At 47.3% G+C, this 22,499-nt stretch overlaps 1 protein-coding gene across 3 annotated transcripts; it reads right to left on the reverse strand.

The window, feature by feature from the left end:
* Window positions 1–5,256: 5,256 nt before the first annotated feature.
* On the reverse strand, window positions 5,257–21,514 carry TINCR (TINCR ubiquitin domain containing). Of its 3 annotated transcripts, XR_012896719.1 has the most exons (5): window positions 20,904–21,508; window positions 15,409–15,509; window positions 13,989–14,220; window positions 12,887–12,987; window positions 11,450–11,482 (listed from the first exon to the last, which is right to left on the reverse strand). XR_012896719.1 is itself a non-coding variant. In XM_006110511.4 (3 exons), the coding sequence occupies exons 1-3, from the start codon at window positions 21,161–21,163 to the stop codon at window positions 11,154–11,156; spliced, it is 690 nt and encodes a 229-aa protein (XP_006110573.2). In that variant the 5' UTR covers window positions 21,164–21,514; the 3' UTR covers window positions 5,257–11,153. The 3 variants fall into 3 exon arrangements, 1 of the variants encoding a protein (XP_006110573.2); XR_331159.4 differs by lacking the exon at window positions 13,989–14,220 and having other exon boundaries at window positions 11,446–11,482; XM_006110511.4 differs by lacking the exons at window positions 13,989–14,220; window positions 15,409–15,509 and having other exon boundaries at window positions 5,257–11,482; window positions 20,904–21,514.
* Window positions 21,515–22,499: the final 985 nt, after the last annotated feature.

Raw genomic sequence — 22,499 nt, forward strand, 5'->3', positions numbered from 1 at the left:
CCTGATTTGTCATAGCCAAATTAGCCCCCATCATACTGTACATATAGTTGGGGTTATTTTTCCCGATGTGCATTACTTTACACTTATCCACATTAAATTTCATTTGCCATTTTGTTGCCCAATCACTCAGTTTGGTGAGATCTTTTTGGAGTCCCTCACGGTCTGCTTCTGTCTTGACTATCCTAAACAGTTTGGTATCATCCGCAAACTTTACCACCTCACTGCTTACCCCTTTCTCCAGATCATTTATGAATAAGTTGAAAAGGATTGGTCCCAGGACTGACCCTTGGGGGACACCACTAGTTACCCCTCTCCATTCTGAAAATTTACCATTTATTCCTACCCTTTGTTTCCTGTCTTTTAACCAGTTCTCAATCCAAGAAAGGACCTTCCCTCTTATCCCATGGCCATGTAATTTACACAAGAGCCTTTGGTGAGGGATCTTGTCAAAGGCTTTCTGAAAGTCTAAGTATACTATACCTACTGGATCCCCCTTGTCTGCATGTTTGTTAACCCCTTCAAAGAACTCTAATAGATTGGTAAGACATGATTTCCCTTTACAGAAACCATGTTGACTTTTGTCCAACAAATTACGTTCTTCTACATGCCTCACAATTTTATTCTTTACTATTGTTTCAACTAATTTGCCCGGTACTGAAGTTAGACTTACCGGTCTGTAATTGCCAGGATCGCCTCTAGAGCCCTTTTTAAATATTGGTGTCACGTTGGCTACCTTCCAGTCATTAGGTATGGAAGCCGATTTAAAGGATAGGTTACAAACCACAGATAATAGTTCAGCAATTTCCCATTTGAGTTCTTTTAGAACCCTTGGATGAATGCCATCCAGTCCTGGAGATTTGTTAACATTAAGTTTTTCTATTTGTTCCAAAACCTCCTCTAGCGGAGGACCTGGATGAGGGGATGGATTGCACCCTCAGCAAGTTTGCAGATGTCACTAAGATAAGGGGAGAGGTAGATACGCTGGAGGGCAGGGATAGGTTCCAGAGTGACCTGGACAGATTAAAGGATTGGACCAAAAGAAATCTGATGAGGTTCAACAAGGATAAGTGCAGAGTCCTGCACATGGGATGGAAGAATCCCAAGCTTTGCTACAGGCTGGAGACCGACAGGCTAAATAGCAGTTCAGCAGAAAAGGACCGGGGGCAGGGGGGGGGGGGTTTACAGTGGATGAGAAGCTGAATATGAATCAACAGGGTGCCCTTGTAGCCAAGAAGGCTAATGGCATATTAGGTTGCATTAGGAGGAGCATTGCCAGAAGATCTAGAGAAGTGATAAGTCCCCTTTATTCAGCACTGGTGAGGCCACATCTGGAGTACTGCCTCCAGTTCTGGGCCCCCAACTATAGAAAGGATGTGGACACACTGGAGAGGGTCCAGAGGAGGGCGACCAAAATGATTAAGGTTCAGGAGCACATGACTTATATGGAGAGGCAGGGGGATTTGGGCTTACTTAGTCTGCAGAAGCGAAGTGTGAGGGGGGATTTGACAGCAACCTTCAACTTCCTGAAGGGAGATTCCAAAGAGGATGGAGAGAGGCTGTTCTCAGTAGTGACCGATGGCAGAACAAGGAGCAATGGTCTCAAGTTGCAGTGGGGGAGGACTAGGTTGGATATTAGGAAAAACTATTTCCCTAGGTGGGTGGTGAAGTACTGGGATGGGTTCCCTAGGGAGGGGGTGGAATCTTCATCCCTAGAGGTTTTTAAGTCTCAGCTTGACAAAGCCCTGGCTGGGATGATTTAGTTGGGGTTGGTCGTGCTTTGGGCAGGGGGCTGGACCCAGTGATCTGAGGTCTCTTCCAGCCCTAGGATTCTATGGTTATTCTCTGTCCTTTTCTTAATGATTCTCAACATTCTGTTTGCTTTCTTGACAGCTGCTGCTGCACATGGAATGGCTGTTTTCAGACAACTATCCACACTGACAGAATTCAGATCTCTAATTGCAGATGGAGGAGCTGAGACACAGAAGCTGACCTCAGGGAGCACGGTAGTGGTGTGACAGCAGCCCCATTTATGGCTTTCTCCAGAGCATTTCTGACCAGTGTCCTGATGGTAATATTAAAAACTATGATACACAGCAGTCAGATTCCTTACACCTTTCTCTAAAGCAGCTGGTACAGGCCACTTCAGGTGGTAGGACAGTGCATTAGATGGATCCCTGATGGGAAACAGCATGGAAGTTCCCATAACTCTATGGCTACATCTACACTGCACTGTTTGTGCAAAAAATATGCAAATGAGGCACAGCATGGAATAGCTCTGTGCCTCATTTGCATAATTAATGAGAGCTACTTTTTGTGCAAGAGGGGATTTTTGCGCAAAAAGGAGCCATGTAGACGGCTCCTTTTGGCACAAAAGCCTCTTGTGCAAAAAGCAGCCGCTCATTAATTATGCAAATGAGGCATCGCAATATTCCATGCTTCGCCTCATTTGCATATTTCTTGCGCAAAACAGTGCAGTGTAGACGTAGCCTCCGGGCTGATCTGTGGTGTGGAGAGAGATGGGAAGGACACAAACTTACATCTTAGGACAGCTCAGCTAAGCTTGTATCTGAAACCAAACTGAGTGCTTCAGATTAATCTCCCTAAGACTCTGAAAACACTTGCAATGCTACATCTACACTGCAGGCTTCTTGTGCAAGAACTGTTTGAGTTCTTGTGCAAAAGGTCTTGTGCAAGAGTGCATCCACACTGTCATGTGCTTTTGCTCAATAGATGTGCTTTTGCGCAAGAGCATCCATCCAGTGTGGACGCTCTCTTGCTCAAGAAAGCTCTGCTGACCATTTTAGCAAGAGCTCTTGCACAAGAGGGCTTATTCCTCATGGGGAGAGGAATAACTCTTGCACAAGACACCCTCTCTTCTGATGCTTTACTGTAAATTTACTTGTGCAAGAACAGTTGTGTAGTGTAGATGCTCCACAAGTTTTTGCATAAGAATGGCTGCTCTTGTGCAAAAAGCCTGCAGTGTAGATGTAACCCAGAGGTAACAGGGCTTATTTGCAGCTCTCAGTTTGGTGGGATTTATCTTCCTGAAAGGACTAATCAGCTGTCAGAATGCAGAGGCACTTGCTTACATGAAGGAAAAGTAAGAAATTGTTCAAATCTATTCAGATCAAGCAGCGTGATTTGCATTTCAGAGTCAGTGTCCACCAAACTAACAAATTCTGAGCGGGATCCTAAGCCTACATCCAGAGTCACTCCACCACAGTGAATGGAGTTGCTCCAGATTTATTCCAATGTAACTCAGAGTGACTATGGCCCTTTACATTTGGTGCAGAGGATGCCTTGATCTCCTATTTTCCATAATTCAGTCAGTTTTCATTGTGTACTGAAACAATCGAGACCAGATTCTGCTCTCATTTGCATTAGGTTAACTCCATTAATGTCGGGAGCATTACTCTCGATTTAAAAAGAAAAAATAGAACAGAATTTGATCCGCTCTAATTGAACATTTTTGTGGCTATTTCTGAGGTGAAATCCTGACCTCTCTTTTGCCATGGACTTCAATAGACCCAGAATTTCACACAGATTGCCAAGCTGCTCCTTAAACTGAGAGTTTAGATCCCTTCCTGGGGGTAAACAGCAGTAGTGGTGCTGTAGGGGTGAATTATTAGTACTTGCAAAGCTCCTTTGAAATTCTGAGACACGCAGGGCTAAAGAAATGCAAAATATTGTTTATAAATCTTTCTTCAGATAACAGATGATTATTATTTATGTCACACACCACCTAGAGAACCCGGCAGTGACTGAGGTCCCAGAGTGCCGGGTGCTGTACATATAGAGAACGAGATACCTGCCTGCCCTGAAAGCATTTACAACTTTAAAAGGGAGAGGGAAGTAATGGAAACAGAATGGAAGGTCACATAGCAAAGCTCAGTGGCAGTGCCAGGAACAAAATCCAGATTTGTTGATGCTTAATATAGGGCTCTGACCACTAGATCACATTGCCTTCTCATCTCTATGAATTGAAATATGGAGATGGGGCAAACTACACTCCTGAGGGCAAGGAAACCAAATGTTACAAACCTTGATCCCCTTTCCGCCACTTTGGCACAACAGGGCAGGCAGGTAAAATGGCCAGACCGTAAACAAGAATCAGGCTCTTCCTATTTAGGGTGAATCTCTCTAATGCAGCACCCCCAGGACCCTACGGGAGGCCAATATTGTCTAGCACCATCACCAACACTTCCACAGCTTATGAGGCACTGAGAAGACATTGAGGGGTAAATTAGAGCTAAATAACTGCACAGAACACAGAGAGCCAGGACTGGTGGCTGTCAACAAACTTTATGAGACTGCAGGAAACTTGGCCACACCCAGTGGACATCCAGCAACTAAAATCATGCCGGACCAAAGAGTGCCAGACTACAGAGGTTCAACCTATACTAAACTATTTTAAAAAGTCATTATAACGTCCAAGGGGCCTGGACTTTTAGCTCATGGCACATGCATTGTTTATAACCTAGATTACCGATGCTCCCTGTCACCTCTTACAAATCATTCTCCCTTGATGCCTTTTCCCTTCTTCCCGGCCCTTGTTCCGTTGTAACTGGAAATGTTTGGAGTGATATACTGATTCTTTGGTGGAGAAGGCTGGCTCTCTTTGTGTGGCAGCATTGCTGGGGATAGATTGGGTTATTACTTATAACTAGGTTAGCCCAGCAATGTTTCCAATCAAGTGGATTTACTCCTCTCCATTGAAGCTGCTTATTTCTCTGCTGGCGGGGAAAATAGGGCTATTTACAGGCATTTATGGCAGCTGTAAAGGCCTTTGCAAGCAGAAGTATGACTTACGGAGCTGTAGTTCTAGCAGGTCACTGAACCCGTCTCATCCATCTTGTTTCACGACCTCTTGCTCCTGTTCTCAGCACTCCTTTGCAAGCCACCATTTCAGCGGGATGCATACTGGGATTGCTTTCTACCGGAGGCTGACAAGAACTCTACAAGCCCAGCTAACCTTTAAACACTTGCTTCTGGCTGCCAGACATAATGAATGGGCCAAGAAACACAGGGCAGCCAATTTAGGCCCAAAGGAGGCTTTTACTGTGAAAATAACCTGCCTGATTTGCCAGAGCCTGCACCTTGCGCCCTCATGTAAGCCAATGCAAATCAGAGCCAATTCAGACACACTTTGCACTGATTTTGACCAGGTGTAAAGAGGGACATGGGATAACAGGGAAGAGCTGAAGAAATACTTCATCCATAGCCGTTCATTTTTGTTTCATTCCAATAAAGCAAGATTTGATTTTATTTATTACATCCATTTATTTATTAAAATATTCCTCCGCATGTAAACATCTGAATTTAAACATTAGCACCACACATGTGAACACAGCAATGGAAATACAATAATATAATAATAACAAATGTAACAATAGCACTGATTAGGATATCAGAGAAAGGGTTCTATTGCGTACAAGAGAACTGTTGATAGATTCATTGAAAACATATCTCTCATATGACATAATTGGCATCACAGAGACTTGATGAGATAATACACATGATTGGAATATTGGTACTGAAGGGTACAGCTTGTTCAGGAAGGATTGGCAGGAAAAAAAAGGAGGTGGTGTTGTCTTGGACATTAAAAATGTATATATTTCGATTGAGGTTGAAATGGACATGGGAGACAAACTTGTTGAGAGAGGCTAAAAGGGGTAAAAAAAAAACCAAAGGTAATGTCATGGCAGGGTCTATTACAGACCACCTACCCAGAAAGAGGAGGTGGATTGGACTTTTTTTAAACAACTAAAAAATCATCCAAAGCACAGGAGTTGGTGATGGGGACTTCAATTACCCAGACATTTGGGGGAAAATAACACAGCAGGGCACAGATTATCCAACAAGTTCTGGGTATGTATTGCAGACAAAGTTTTTTATTTCAGAAGATGAAGAAAAGCTATTAGGGGGAAGCAGTTCTAGATTTGATTTTAACAAATAGGGAGGAACTGGTTGAGAATTTGAAAGTGGAAGGCAGCTTTGGTGAAAGTGATCATGAAATGATAGCATTCATGATTCTAAGGAATGGTAGAAGGGAGAACAACAAAACAGACAATGGATTTCAAGAAGGTAAAATTTAATAAACTCAGGGATCTGGTAGGTAGGTCTTGTGGGAAGCAAGACGAGTGTGAAGAAAAACAATTGAAGACACTTAGCAGTTTTTCAAAGGGACATTATTAATGGTGCAAGAACTAACACACTATTCCACTGCATAGAAAAGATAGGAAGAACAGCAAGAGATCACCCTTGTTCAACCAGCAGATCTTGAATGATCTAAAAATCAAAAAGGAGTCCTATAAAAAGTGGAAACTAGGTCAAAGTACAAGTATGTAGAGGCAAAATTAGAAAGGCAAAGGCACAAAATGAGCTCAAACTAGCTAGAGGGGAACAAAAAACATTCTACAAATATATTAGAAACAAGAGGAAGACCAAGGGCAGGGTAGGTCCATTGCTCAGTGAAGGTGGAAAAACAATAACAGAAAATGTAGAAATGGCAGAGGTGCTGAACAACTTTTTTGTGTCAGTTTTCACCAAGAAGTTTGGTGATGATTGGATTCTTACAACAGTGAATGCTGGAGAAAAGGAGTTAGATTCAGAAGTTAAAATAGGAACAGAGCAAGTTAAAATTACTTAGAAAAGTTAGATGCCTTCAAGTCACCAGGGCCTGATGAAACGTATCCTAGAATACTCCAGGAGCTCATTGAAGAGGTATCTGATCCGTCTTTGTATCTCTGAAAAGTCATGGAAGATGGGAGAGATCCCAGAAGACTGGAAAAGGGCAAATACAATGCCCATCTATAAAAAGGGAAATAAGGACAACACAGTGAACTACAGACCAGTCAGCGTAACTTTAGTACCAGGAATCATAATGGAGCAAATAATTAAGGAATCCATCTGCAAATATCTGGAAGATAATAAGGTGATAGGCAACAGCCAGCCTGGATTTGTCAAGAGCAAATCATGTCAAACCAATCTGGGTATGTCTTCACTACCCCGCTAGTTCAAACTAGCGGGGTAATGTAGGCATACCGCAATTGCAAATGAAGCCCGGGATTTGAATTTCCCGGGCTTCATTTGCATAAGCGGGGCGCCGCCATTTTTAAATCCCCACTCGTTCGAACCCCGTGCCGCGCGGCTACACGTGGCACAAACTAGGTAGTTCGAACTAGGCTTCCTAGTTCAAACTACCGTTACTCCTCGTGGAATGAACTAGCGGGGTAGTGTAGACATACCCCCTGATAGTTTTCTTTGATAGAATAACAAGCCTTGTGGATAAGGGGGAAGTGGTAGATGAGATATACCTAGACTTTAGTAAAGTATTTGCTACAGCCTCGCATAACCTACTTATCAATACTCTAGAGAAATACAATGTAGATGGGGCTATAAGGTGAGTACATAACTGTTTGGATAATTTCACAGGCCATGTCTACACTAGGAGATTATTTCAAATTTACTAAATTGAATTTCTGGGCACCCGGTATCACAAATTTGAAGTTCTGTGTCCTCACTATAGGGAAGAATCGAATGTAGTCCAAGGCAGGCTCCATTAATGTGGATGCACTACCTCAGACTCAGAGCCCCAGAAAGCACTCCAGAGAGCTGCAGGAGGCCTCCCAGAGGCCAATTCTAATTAGTTCTAATTAGTGGCACCGGAGCATCCACACTAATGTTTTGGACTTACAAGTTTGGGAATAGCATTATTCCTCGTGAAAAGCAGGACTAGAGGGTTTGAATTCCGTGGCCCCCTATTCTGGACTAACAGGCTTGTAGTGTGGATGACAAATTTGATCTTGGGGGTGTTATTTTGGACTAAGGTCCTAGTGTAGACCAGGACTCAGGTAATAGATATCAACAAATTCTGAGTCATGGGTAAGGTTTTGTAGGGGACAGTTTTGGAACTGGTTCTGTTCAGTATCTTCATCGATGATTTAGATAATTGCATAGAGAGTGCACTTATAAAGTTTGTGGATGTTACCAAGCTAGGAGGGGTTGCAAGTGCTTTGGAGGATAAGGTCACAATTCAAAATGATCTGGACAAACTGGAGAAATGGTCTGAGGTAAATAGGATGAAATTCAGTAAGGACAAATGCACATTACTCCACTTAGAGAAGAACAATCAGTTTCATGCATACAGAATGGGAAGGAACTATCTAGGAAGGAGTACTGCAGAAAAGGGTCTAAGGTTCACAGTGGACCACACTGCTGTGGGGGGGGGAAGCAAATATTCTGGGATGCATTAACAGGTGTGTTGTAAGCAAGACACGAGAAGTAATTCTTCCACTCTACTTTGCATTGATTAGGCCTCAGTTGGAGTATTATGTCCAGTTCCGGGCACCATATTTCTGGAAAGATGTGGAAAAACTGGAGAAAGTCCTGAGAAGAGCAAAAAAATAATTAAAGGTCTAGAAAACATGACCTGTGAGAGAAGACTGAAAAAATTGGGTTTGTTTAGTCTGGAAAAGAGAAGACTAAGAGACATTATGGCTTTCAAGAAGCTAAAAGGATGTTAAAAGAGGAGGGAGAAAAATTGTTCTCCTTAACCTCTGATAATAGGACAAGACGCAATGGGCTTAAATTGCAGTAAGGGAGGTTTAGGTTGGACATTAGGAAAAACTTCCTACCTGTCCGGGTGGTTAAGCACTTGCTTAGGGAGGTTATGGAATCATTGGAGATATTTAAGAGCAGGTTAGACAGACACCTGTGAGGGTGATCTAGATGGTGCTTGGTCCTGCCATCAGGGGCAGGGGTCTGGACTTGATGACCTCTCCAACTCCCTTCCATTTCTAGAGTTCTATGATTCTATCTGAGCATCACTGAGGTGCTGGTATTGTAGAGTGGTACCGGCAATTATACTATAGTATAGGTCTGCGACATACATGACAAAGCCCCGAAAAGCCACAACTATCTAATTTTTAGGAAGATAGCAATTTTGACCCAGGCCCACCTACATGTGTGGAGTGGGGGACAAAGAGGGCAATTGCCCATGGCCCTGGCCTCTGCAGGGGTAGCGGCAGCTGGGAACCGCACCAGGCTGAAATCGTCCAGGTGGGCCACAGGCATGGGTGCATGGGCAGTGGATGGAGCCCCTATGAATGATGCTGCACCCAACCCCACTCCTTCCACCCGCACCCTCCCTCTGTGGCCATAGTCACAAGATCTCCTCTTCCCCAGCCGGAGCCACACGCCCACCCCCATCTAGAGAATGTGAAGCATCCCTCCCTGCCCTAGCCAGAGAAGTCCCAGGTCAGCTGTAGGCTCCTCCACACAAAGAAGCCCTGAGCCCCTCCCCCGCAAGTCAGAGAAGTCCTGAAGCAGCTCTAGGCCTCCCTGCGTGGAGAAGCCCTGAGCACTACAAGCGGAGTCCTTGGCCAGCCATGGGGCCCCCTCCCTGGCCAGAGGAGCCCCAGGCCAGCCACTGCTGCACATCCCTTCCCTTCCACAGACCCAACCTGCTCGGGGGGAAAGTTTCCCTTCAAAGATGCTTTTGATATGCCCTATTCCAGTGCCAAGGCATCTGAACAGCAAGTATCACTGGGTTGGGTCTGGGGCAGGGAGGGGAGGGGTTTCCCTGGACAGGTGTGGGATAGGGCTGCAACCAGCCAGGAGGTCTTCTGATGAAGTGAGGGTCACTTGGGTTTTCTCTGGGGAGGGTCTGGCCAAGTGAGGGGAGTAAGGGGTCCATTGATTGTGCTGTCCTAGAGCCCAGAATTGCTGTTGATGGGCCTGTCTTGCTGGGTCTATTAAGTTTAGACCCACACACATTACTGAGGCACACAAGTACCTAAAGGCTGTCTTAAACAGCTCTACAACTCACTCCTGTAGACAGCAAGACACGCGGGCTTGGTTCTGTTTAACACTTCACAATGAGCAGCAGCTGAGTGGCACCCAAAAGCTAGCATAAATACTTATTTTTCATTGTTCTCCGCAAAGCTTTTATTCCACCATGCAAGTGCATTACTACTAGATCCTAGTTCTCCATTTCTGCAGGTAAAAGCAATCTGATGCAGATTATACTATGCAGGAGATACCAAAAGCCTTACAAAAGAAGGGCTGTCACCCAGAAGAACATCTACCCAGCCTCTGAGTGTTTTGGTCTCAGACGACTGAACGAACAAGCAGTGCTGCTCGGGGTGATCAACAGCACATAAAGTTGAGGATGGAGGAAATTTGGTCCACCACCAACAAAAATAGGTGACAGCCTTCCTGAGACAGCCTTACTGAGGTAACATGGCACAGCTGCCCTGAGTAAGACAGCACTTGTGAGGTAATGTGGCACAGCCCTGTGAGGTAATGTGGCACAGCTGCCCTTCAATGCCTGTGAGGCAACATGGGACAGATGCCTTGAGTGAGAGAGCCTCTGTGAGGTAATGCAGCACAGCTGCCCTCAGAAAGAGAGCCACTTTAAGGTAACATGGCATAGCCCTGTCAGGTAACATGGCACAGCCACCCTGGCTGACAGAGTGCCTGTGAGGTAATGTGGCACAGCTGCCCTCAGCAAGAGGTAACTCTGAGGTAACATGGCATAGCCCTGTCAGGTAACATGGCACGGCCACCCTGGCTGACAGAGTGCCTGTGAGGTAATGTGGCACAGCTGCCCTCAGCAAGAGGTAACTCTGAGGTAACATGGCATAGCCCTGTCAGGTAACATGGCACGGCCACCCTGGCTGACAGAGTGCCTGTGAGGTAATGTGGCACAGCTGCCCTCAGCAAGAGGTAACTCTGAGGTAACATGGCATAGCCCTGTCAGGTAACATGGCACGGCCACCCTGGCTGACAGAGTGCCTGTGAGGTAATGTGGCACAGCTGCCCTGAGTGAGATCCTGTGAACAAGCTAAGATGGCACAGGCACTGTGCTGTACTAAACAGTGCCTGTACGAGAAATTGCTGTATTCCCAGAGCCATCAATGCAATGTCACTGATTAGAAGGCAGGGTAGGAAATTAAACGAAGCAGATGAATTAAAGCCAAACTCTGCAGTCTGCATCTGTTCCTCCATTCCCTTTGGGTGCAACATTGATATGGCTTTAAAACGTAAATTTAGTGCTGAGGAAAGCTGCCAGGATGATGGACCTGGAGACTGGCCCTCAGTGTTTCCCTAACATGGGTAAAGCCCAGGCACGCAGCTGCAGTTCCAGCTTCCTAACAGCACAGCTCAGCCTGCCCTGGAACTGGGTGGGGCTGTCCTGCCTCGGCTTGTTCTCTCCCACACAGGGTTAGGGAGGGGGTTACCCAAGGCCGATGCTGCAGCTCAGAGCTGGAGGGCGTTGGACGCAGCAGCAGGATTCCCAATAACTCAATTGGTGATGTCGCAGCAACTGTCCAACCCCTGGTGACAAACACAATCCAGCACAAACATCCGTGGTGTACAGCGCAATCCGCCCAACACCTACAGCCCATGACGATACCGGCATGGAATGCAGATTGGAGCGTGCACACCCTCCAGCTCCTATCCTTTGCCTTGTTCACACCTGTAATTTACAAAGAACAAGGTGAAGATCTATTTCAAAGCCATTTACATAATAAGTATTTTTATGACATTAAGACATAATAACAATTTAACAAGCTAGTCTGAAGAGCCCAAACGGTTTCATAATGTATACAGAGGCACCATCCCCCGAATGAGAGCCATCTTGCCACCCAGGCAGAAAGGGGGAACTTAAACATACCTCTACATATTAATGAGGTCCTCCCTTATTAACTACCCCTGTATTTATAAACCCTTGGAGCCTAAAATATACAGATTATAAATAGTTGGATTGGCTGATTCTGTGAGCAGTTTCATGGTATGATCTCAAAATTTAGCAATGGTTGGGAGGGACAGGAGAGACTAGAAGCCAGAAGATGCAAAGAGGGAGGGAATGAATTAGTAGTAGGAGTGTCCTCCTGCCAGCTTTCCAGTCATCCAGCCAGTAGACGGCAATACAGTCTCTGTCCTCTAGCTTTTAAAAAACTCTCAAAGAGAAATGGCAACATGATAAGAACAAACGAACAAAAGAACGAAAGAAAGATCCTGTGCCTTAGCCAGCTATTTCCAAACACAGGTTACATGTGTTGCACCACAGGAAGGGGGAGGTTAATAGGCGTATCTCTCAGGCTACATCTACGCTGAAGGCTTCTTGCGCAAGAACGCATCCACACTGCCATGTGTTTTTGTGCAAGAGCACATCCACATTGCCACGGATGCTCTTGTGCAAGAAAGCTCTGCCATTCATGGACTGGCCATCAGAGCACCTGTGTTTTTTCTGATAGGGGTTTCTTGCACAAGAAACCCCTGGGCTGTGCCTAGACTGGCAAGTTTTTCCACAAAAAAAACTTGCCAGCTGTCTACACTGGCCGCTTGAATTTCCAGAAAAGCACTGATGATCTCCTGTAAAATCATCAGTGCTTTTCCAGAAATACTATGCTGCTCCCGTTCAGGCAAAAGTCTTTTTCTGAAAGACTTTTGCGCGAAAGGGCCAGTGTAGACAGCATAGTATTGTTTTCCGCAAAAAAGCCCTGATCGCGAAAATGGCAATCGGGGCTTTTTTGTGGAAAACCGCTTCTAGATTGGCCACAGACGCTTTTCTGCAAAAAGTGCTTTTGCAGAAAAGCGTCCGTGCCAATCTAGACATGCTTTTCCAAAAATGCTTTTAACGGAAAACTTTTCCGTTAAAAGCATTTTCGGAAATTCATGCCAGTCTAGACGTAGCTCTGGTGTCACGCCTTTTTTGCCCAAGAGCTCGTAGAAAGAGGAATAACTCTTGTGCAAAAAGCCCTGTCTTCTGACGATCTACTGTACTTTTTCTTGTGCAAAAACACGCTTGTGCAAAAACTCTGCAGTGTAGAGGTAGCCTAAGAAGCTTCACTGTTTTTCTTCCCATTCCATACTGTACCTTTCAGTGTTTCTGGATGGGTTTCACCCCGCCAGTGATCCAATCCATCTTTTGAAGGATGGCACCACACTGGTTCCTCCTGCTCTGAAGAAAGGCTGCAACTGCGTTTAAAACAAACTATTGTCAAACAGATCATAGATGTCATTCAAAGCCTAGCTCAGAAAACCATTAATACAGGCAGCTCCCTGCACCACCAGAGTTAATTCACTCCTTGCAGATATCCCCCGAGCTGCAAAAAGGCTTCCTGAGCCTGGTAATGCTGCCAGCTGTAGGCTCTGGGAATCTGAGCAGATCCCATAGCTAATTCAAGGCAGGTCCGTTTGGCTCCTACAGAGCAGAAGACTGTGGTTTAAAAGCCTGGGGAAGCAAAAATGCATCCTTTGCAATTCCAAACTTCAAAGCAACGGTAACATGAAACTAGGAGTCGATTTCTGAGTCAGGAAGGTCTCAGCCCTTTCCCCAATGAAAGTCTCTGTAGTATTATTTATGGTTGGACTTCTTGTGTGCTAGGCACTTTCCAGACATTGAAGATGGGGTTGGCACTGCTCCAAGAAGCTTACGATCTATGGCAGGGGTGTGGAAAATCAGCCAGAGGCCGCACACAAGTGAGAAGCAAAAAACCAAAACCAAAACCAAACCCTCACTGACGTGGCCCCTGCCTGAGAAGGAGAGACATGCCCCACATTCCCCTCACACACCAGGGCTTAGAGGGGCCCAGCCTAGTAGATTTTGTGTGCTCCAGCTCCGCTGGGGGTGGCAAGAGGGCTGGAGCACCAGTGCTGGGGAGGGGGCATGAGACTCAGGGGTCAGATCCAGGCAAGCCAGGGGCTGCATCCAGCCCCTGAGCCTGAGGTTCCCCACCCCTGGTCTACGGACAGTCACACATGTAGAGAGGCCACATGATGGAGTGGACAATGGTGAGACCAGCATTCTGTTCCTTGCTCTGTTGGACACATCTCTTACCCTTAACAGATGAGACAGTCAAAGAGTGGGAAGGGACTAGGCCGGAGCCGGGGAACATTTTTTGGGTAGCAGCTGCTGATCCACAGAAAAATCAGTCGGGGGCCATGCACAGGTGAGAAACAAAAACACAAAAACCAACCCTCACGGTCGTGGCCCCCAACTGAGAAGGAGAAAGACAGTCCCCATACTTCCAGGGTCTAGGGGGGTCCAGGCTAGTAGATTTTGTGTGCTCCAGCTCTGCGGTGGGCTGGTGAGGGGGCTGGATTGGCAGTGCAGGCTCCCCAGTGCTGGGGGAGGAGCCCTGAGCCTCAAGGGCCGGATCCAGGCAAGCCGAGGCCGGATGTGGCACCCGGACCTGAGGTTCCCCACTCCTGGATGAAACAGAGAAACAAGGTCTCACTACAGTACACAGCTATAGCAGTACAGGTACAGTGTTGCTCCTGTAGCGTACCACTTTCTACAGCAATGGAATGAGTTTTCCATTATTATAGGTAATTAACTCTCTGAGAGGCTGCAGCTAGCTCAGTGGAAGAATTCTTCCATCGACATAGCTGTGTCTTCGGTGGGGGCAGGTCAATCTAACCACATCACACTGGGCATGATATTTGTATGGACCTGAATAAAATAGCTAGGTCAACCTAAAGTTTAGGTGTAGACCATGCCTGAGTCTGGAAGCTGTTCAGTTCTGGGCAGTACGCCTGGCCAGTGCCTAGGAGGGCTGCTCAGGAAATGCTTTTTGCTCTGACAAAAAGAAATTCTGCCCCAAACAAACCGGGTATTTCTTTTTGTCTGGCCTTTGAGTCTTCACATTTTTGTTGATTTGGGGTCATCAAAAAAATAGAAAAAAAATCATTTGAGGTTGACAATAATAATTGGAAATTGACATTTCCTGCAAAAAAAATCCTCTTTTAGTTTTAGGAGTGGTTATGAATGAAAAGCTCTAGTGCCTGGCATCATAAGGCCTGGATCTGAGCTGGGCAGGGGGCAATGTAACACAGAGGAAAGTAGGTTTATGGGGGAAGAGAAACCAGAGTAGATTATACACAAAATATTCTCTCTTTATATGCGTTTATACCCACCTCACAAAAGCCATCTGCCCACCCTAGCTATGTGATTAGTCTCAGCATAGGTCAGGCAGAACTAATTCCCCGCCTCCCCCCCTCCCCCCCCGAAGCCATCCCACTAGGTTGGACTTGAAACATGTTGGTAGGGCAACATGTGGGAAGTTTCCCTTTCAGAGCCCAGACTGGCACTGTCCTTTGGATAGATCAAGTCCATCAGGCTCCAGGGCTGTCAATCATTCACCTATCATCTACAGGTTGAACCTCTGTAGTCTGGCACCCTCGGGACCTGACCGGTGCCAAACCAGAGAATTTGCCAAACCACAGGAGGTCGATATTGTCTAGCAGCAATACCGACACTGCCACTGCTTGCTGGGCTCTTAGAAGACATTTCGGGGTAAATGAGAGCACAGAACACGGAGAGCCAGGGCTGTAAACAAACTGTATGGGACCGTGGAGAATTACAGAAAGGCAGAATTGTCATGAGCAGCAACTCACCAAGAGCTGGTCCTCAGGGCCAAGTCTCTTCCACCTGCTTCCCTTCCGCCTTCCTTACTTCCCCCATCTCTTCTTGCCTTGCCTCTGTTGCATGGCGTTATCTGAATAAGAAACAGGATGTTCCCAGCATGGCTCAATCAACAGCACGTTCCACAAAAATCAAGATGGTGGAGCCAGCCCAGCTAGCATGGGGAGAATTCAGAGGTAAGCCTCATTCTTTCACTGCTGATGGCAGGCTACTTGACTCTCTCTGCACTTGGCCTTCTCTCAACTGCCTTCCCCCGCTTCCCGTGGTGATGCCTCAAAGGGGCATGACCCCACTTCTGTCATCTCAGACTTGGTCCCCATTACCTTCCCCCTCACGACTAAGAAATTAATAGGCAGCAGGTTTAAAACAAACAAAAGGAAGATTTCTTCATTCAGCACACAGTCAACCTGTGAAACTCCTTGCCAGAGGATGTGGCGAAGACTAGGACTTTAACAGGGTTCAAAAAAGAGCTAAATAAATTCATGGAGGTTAGGTCCATCAATGGCTATTAGCCAGGATGGGTAGGAATGGTGTCCCTGGCCTCTGTTTGTCTGGAAATGGGTGACAAGAGAGGGATCACATGAGGATTCCCTGTTCTGTTCACTCCCTCTGGGGCATCTGGCATTGGCCACTGTCGGCCGACAGGATGCTGGGCTAGAGGGACCATTGGTCTGATGCAGTGTGGCTGTTCTTATGCCCAGCTGTGCGAGGGAGTGGTTCAGGGCAGTGAGAGAGGAGACCCCACACAGTCCTGAGGAGGGTGAGACTCACCCTGTGCAGAGAGCAGGACAAGATCTAGACACCAGAGAAGTCAACTCCACCCTAGTTTGAGAACTTCAGTGGAGCAGGGACCTAGGACTAGCCCACTGCACCGGAATTCCACCCACAGGCTGGTACTGCAACCTCGAGCCTGTCCTGGTTGTGGTGGAGAGGGGGAGGAAGGTGTGTGCATGCATGTGTGAGCAGTGGAGGAGGGGTGAATAGGATGGGTGATGAATATCCGTATCTGTGGCTCCACAGTCCCTGCCCTGCTACACCCTCAAATCACCCTCCATGCTGAGAGTCAGACAGCCCTGCACTGAGGCCCTGAGAGGCTACAGCTCTATCAAACTAGCAATCTGTGTCCATCCTGCTGTTCAGGTCCCTCTGCCCCCACAGGCCTTATCTTGCCACTGATTCATGGGCAAAACACTAGGTGACATCCCTGAGTGCCTGGCACTGCAGGGCCAGGACCCTGTGGGTTGCGTCTGCTGCAGTACTCTGAACCTCCAGTCAGATCTAGGAAAACTGCATGGACACGTGGAGTGCACAAAACGCAAGGGCCTTCCGAACCAGAGGCTGTTCCCATCTGGCAAAGCAAGATAGATGGATAGAAGAAAAAGCTCTAAAAGCAGATCTGTAGTTTGGCTCCAATATTATTGTTCTTGCTGTTGTTAGTGTGTGGAGGGTGGCAAAGCCAGTTTGAGAGAGGTAGCCGGGCGAGTCTATTTCAGCAAAAACAAGGAGGAGCCCTGTGGCACCTTAAAGACATTTATTAGGGAATGAGCTTTTGTGGATCAGAGCCCCCTTTGCCAGAGGCGTGACATGGAAACTTCACTGTGGCAGGGAGATACGCACATGCAAGGATGGGAGTGTTACATTGTTAGCGATGTGCTCCACAGAGCAATGTAACACTCACGTCTTTGCAGGTGTGCGTATCCTTGCCAACGTGAAGTTTCCATGTCATGCCTCTAACAAAGTGGGCTCCAGCCCACGAAAGCTGATGCCCAAGGAAATGTGTTAGACTGCCATAGGACTCCTCATTTTCTTGGCTTTTATGCAGAGACTGCTGTGGTGTACGGTGGGCATTTCATCGAACACGTAGGAAGAGAATTTTGCCTTACTGCATGGTGAAAGCCTTCCTATCTCCCCAGCTACCCCGGTGAAGTCTTACGAGGTCACAACTAGCAGAGAAAGTGGCCTGGAGCAGAGCCAGGAGCGGGGAAGCAGAGGAGGAGAATGATCATCGTCGAGATGGTTTTTTTTTTTTAATGAAATTCTGTGAGATTCCAGGGTTAAGTGGTTAGAGAGGAAATCCCTCCCTGTGCAGAGGCACCATGAGAACTGTGTGCTCCTTGAGCCTCAGTAAAATTACGCTCTGAACAGAGACGCAGTGTTCTCCAGCCGCCAGGGCCACTGGCCTCATAGTCCAGAAACTTGGATTCTCTTAGGTTCTACCAATGACCTACTTGGAGACTTCAGGCAAATTATTTCCCTTGGTGGTGCTTGTTTCTCCTTCCACTCTTGTCCAGGTAGCGCATTAGGGGCAAGATGCCTCTTGCCGTGTGTTTCTTCCCCTCCTCGCACAAGCAAGTCCTGATCTCAGTCATGTGACCATAGTGCAACTTGTGAGCATGCTGGCCCGCCCCATGGTAAATGAAGCTCTGGCTCCTCTGTGCATTGCTGGGGGAAGAGGCCCTATTGACTGAACCACAGAATGGCTTGGTCAAGCTTTTGAACACTACGGTCCAAACAAAGGTTCAATATCAGAGACCCAGCTGAGCCCTTTTCTGCCAAACTGCAGCCTTCTGTGAATGCTTATGGCTAAACACCCCCAGAAATCAGGAGCAGCCTGGGGGAAGTGCTGACTCAGCCATCTCTAAATGCCAGTTATCTACAAAAGTGTTAAAAGGGAGAGGATGAAAAACAGAGTCTTTTCCACTGTGCCACAAGTCCCTGGTGAAGGACACGCTGCTTGCAACATCCCCATTCATATTTATGGATATGAGACTGACTCACAAACCTGGCCATCAGAGCAACGCCACTTTGGGAAGTAATGTAGCTCTGCTTGGCTGGGGTCTCAGTACGTGGGGCAGGCAGGGGATGCTGGGATGTGCCGGGAGATCTGAAAAAAGTTGGGACTGATCTTTGGAGGGCAGGAACTCTATTAAACCAGCTCTGAATGCCTTGGGGTGGATGACAACCAGACTAAACTAGCCAAAGTCCCACACCAGGGCTACATCTACACTGATATGATTTTCCGAAAATGCTTTTAACGGAAAAGTTTTCCATTAAAAGCATTTTCGTAAAATCGCGTCTAGATTGGCAGGATGCTTTTCCCCAAAACACTTTTTGCAGAAAAGCATCTGTGGCCAATCTAGACACGGTTTTCTGCAAAAAAGCCCCGATCGCCATTTTCCCTATCTAACTGGCCCTTTTGCGCAAAAGTCTTTCAGAAAAAGACTTTTGCCCTAACGGGAGCATAGTATTTCCTCAAGAACACTGACAATCTTACATGAGATCGTCAGTGTTCTTGCGGAAATTCAAGTGGCCAGTGTAGACAGCTGGCAAGTTTTTCTGCAAAAGCAGCTGATTTTGCGGAAAAACTTGCCAGTCTAGACACAGCCCAGGTGTTCTGTTATCCTGATATTCCACAGTTCCCAGGCAGACCCGGCTGCGTGTTCTTTATTCCCTGGTGCTCCCAGGGACCCAAGCCGGACCAATGCTGTAGCCGCCATCCCAGCGAAGCTGCCTGCTGTCCAGCACTGTCCCTGTATTCTCGGCTTGTTGCTTTGAGTGATACGGGGTTCATGAAAGATGGATTTACAAACCAGCCCGTCCCTGTTTGTACCCAAAACTCAGCCAAGCACTGACTCACAGAGGCTACAACCCAATGGATACTGAGTAAGAGCCTACACCCAGGACAATAATTACTGTTTATCCACACTGCGTGAACACCACCCGCAAATATCCACTGGCATCTCACAAATCTGTAGCTCAGAGTGACCCATGGATGGCATTAGCAGAACCCAATAGCCCTTCATGCTTGCTAGGAGTTCATGCCTAGGAGACCAGGGGTTACTGACTAACAGCTCTGATGCCCCTAAGATGGATACATAGCAAGGAGGGTTACAGATACTGATGACCCACCACGCTGTGCTTGCTTAGATCTCCAGGAGCTGGAAAATGATGATGAAATTCAAGGGACATAATATTATAAATGACCCCTTTTACAAAGAACTTTTAAAATTTGAGCCGTAACATGCCTCCGATAAGCATGAGGCCCAGTGGTGTGGGATGGCCAGTTAGAGGCACCACCTGAAAGGACGAGATCCTGGCTGCACTGCAGCACTGAATCTCAAACCCTCAACTGGTGCCAGGATTTCAAAGACAGGCAGCTCAGCCCTTTCTCACAATCAAGCCTCTTTGAAGAAGTCTCAGGCTGGACACTTCGGCAACCGAGTTATGCAAAACCACTGGACATTTTTGAAAGTTTTGGCTGAAATGTTCAAGAAAAAACAACCACCAGAAACCAAAAAAGGCTCTTAGGACTGGAGCTGAGGAGGAGGAAGAAGGGTACTGATCCAGATCAGCCTGAGTGCTCTGGGTCTGGAGATGAATCAAGGCTTTGAGGCAGGTTGGCACATGTTAAAATCTCATGAGTTTGCCTTAGCTCTGGCAGGAAATGGCTAAAATCTTGTGAGAGTGGCAGTTGTGGGATTTCAGGGGCTCTGACAGAGCAAACAGACCGATTCTGGCTGATCTCCAACCAGGCACCAAACTCTTAGTGGCAGGTGTGGCTCTGTGGATTTGAATCTCACCTTCTCTCACACCATTTAGTGAGGTTTGGATTCAAGGATCCGAGTGGGGAAGAGTGCGATTCAGCTCTGTTTTGTACAACACCTGCCCTACTATGTGCCAAAACGGTGATGGGCCAGTTCCGAAAAGATGCTGTTGTGGGGTATGAATTACACCTCCAACTGGGTGGTGGGAAAGTCTCTTTTCCACCGTGGCTCTCGAAAGAGCTGCCTTAGTGAGAGATGCTGAAAAGATTCTCTAATTCTACAGCACCCAGCATAGCCTTGTCTAATCTCACCGTGCTTCCTCACCAGTCCCGACATCTTAGCGCTGGCCCTTTCTGGTCTACATCCAGCTCCATAACACACTGGCAAGTGTGTAGGGCTGCACCCAACTTATATCATTGGAGGCTTGGCACCCTACTGACTTTCTGTTGCTGCGGACTTCAGACAAGACCTGTGCCAGCCTGGCGTACAGGCAGCTGGTAACTGGAGAAGGAAGGAGCGAGTTACTACAAAGTGGAATCATAGCTGGGCGGAGACGCAGCATTTCCTTGCTCTGCAAAACTTCCTTAGTCCAGCACGTTAATAGGATTCAAGAAGGGCTCTTTGCTCTCCCCTATTTAGAAGCTGGTCATGTTGTGAGGGATGGCAGAACCAGCTGGGCACAGGGATTGATTAGATCAGTAATTTCCACACACCCCTTCTCCCACTCCCCGCACAGAACCCGTGATTTTCAAAGAAGACTAAGGGATTTAGACACCGATTTTCCCATTGAAATTCCGGGGAAGCTGAGCTCTTTTTAGACCCCCTTTGCCAGTCTCAGAGTTCCAGCCAAGAATCACTTGAACATCCCTTTCTCCTCCATCCCCAGTTATCTCCCTGGAAACAGCACCCAGCTCCCTGCTTACCTCTCATGGCTGACAAGAAGCAGGACAGAGCCATTCTGGATTTTGGCCTCCCTGATGGTCTCCTGCTCCCCAAGCTGCCTGGAGTTATAGTAAAAAGTCTTCTTCCAGGAGGTGACGCCTTCCCGCACCAGATGAGCCCGCAAGTCCATGACTGTGTCAGTGGGCTTGACAGTCAGGGGCATCAGCAGGTCCTCATCGGCCAGGTGCACCTTGATGTGGTACCTCTTCCAGCGGGAAAGGCTCCTTCGCAGGGTTTCCATCCTCCCCGGCCTGGCAGGCTGGTCAGAAAAGCACAGAGGGACATCCAGCTGTGTTGGTAAAGGCTCTGAATGAGCTGCTTGCAGTCAACACCCTACACCTCTTGCCAAACCTGTTCTTCCCAGCCACCACGCTGCATGCTTCGCATTCCAGGGAAGAGCTCCTCGCAGAGACTGGCTTCCACAAAAACGTCCTGTCCAAAGCCTGCTGGCTCACGACCACTTGTCCGAATCATTTCCTGCACCACAAACGCCATCCAATTAACGTAACGCACCCTAAAGACTGACATTTGGAGACATGGGGTGGCTGGGTGCATTAAAGAGCTGGAGAGCTTTATAAGATCACGTCCACTAGTACTAAAATGCAGCCACCTCGAAGGTGGGATGCCGCAGCTGTTTAACAGTCACATTGCAACACTCCCTGGCTTAAATTAAGAAAAGACCCCTCCGATGGGGAGTAGATAGACAGGGTGTAATTAGACATGTGGAAATTTGGGCAGGACTTTAAAGCTAATACTTCATCCCATGTGAACAATGCAATGGAATCTTTAACCACCACCATGCTGTTTGCTTTACATCCCCCCTGAGACACTGCGTAGAACATGGATGTAGTAACATTCATCGGCTGCATAGGCTGTGCATTGCCCTGAGCTCCTATCACCACCATGTGGAATCAGCAAGATAAATAAGGTGATCATATTTCCCTACGTTGAATATGGGACACCTGATAAAATTACTCATATTTAAATTAATTCAACAGCAATCAACCAGAACTGAGCAGTACAAATGTGCAAATTAACGTCAAGTTGACTGAGTCCCCGTAAAACGTTAATACTGCACAGCGGGAGTCTCTTTATTTACCTGCTCTTTAAGGAAGGAAGAGGGGTTCCCCCTCCCCCCATACACCTCCCTCATGTGGGTGGGGAGACCAATCAGCCTGACTCTCCCTGACCAGCTCTCTCCACTGTCCTTGCTTGACTGCCCGCCAGGACATGCTGCCCTCTCCTGGGATTTGGAATCACGTCTTCCTGAGGCAACACATAGAAAGAGACGCACTCCACAGGAGGGATTTGGAGGAGTGGTGGGGCTGGGGTTCATGAAGAGGCATAGCAGGAAGAAGACCACAAGAGCAGGACTGATCGGTGGGCAGCAGAGGCAGCAAGTTGCCGGCTGGCACATGCTCACAATCCCCAGCCACTGCTGCTCACAGTGCACAGTCAGTGCCAGATGGAAACAGGACAGGGGCAGGACCCTGCTGGCTGAGAGCTAGCACACAGCAGAGGCTGTGCTGAGGGACAGTAGGAAGAGCAAATGGCCCCCCATGCTGCAGGTGTGCCGC

Source organism: Pelodiscus sinensis, chromosome 19 (genome assembly GCF_049634645.1).
Source record: "Pelodiscus sinensis isolate JC-2024 chromosome 19, ASM4963464v1, whole genome shotgun sequence".
In the NCBI taxonomy this organism is placed as follows: Eukaryota; Metazoa; Chordata; order Testudines; family Trionychidae; genus Pelodiscus; species Pelodiscus sinensis.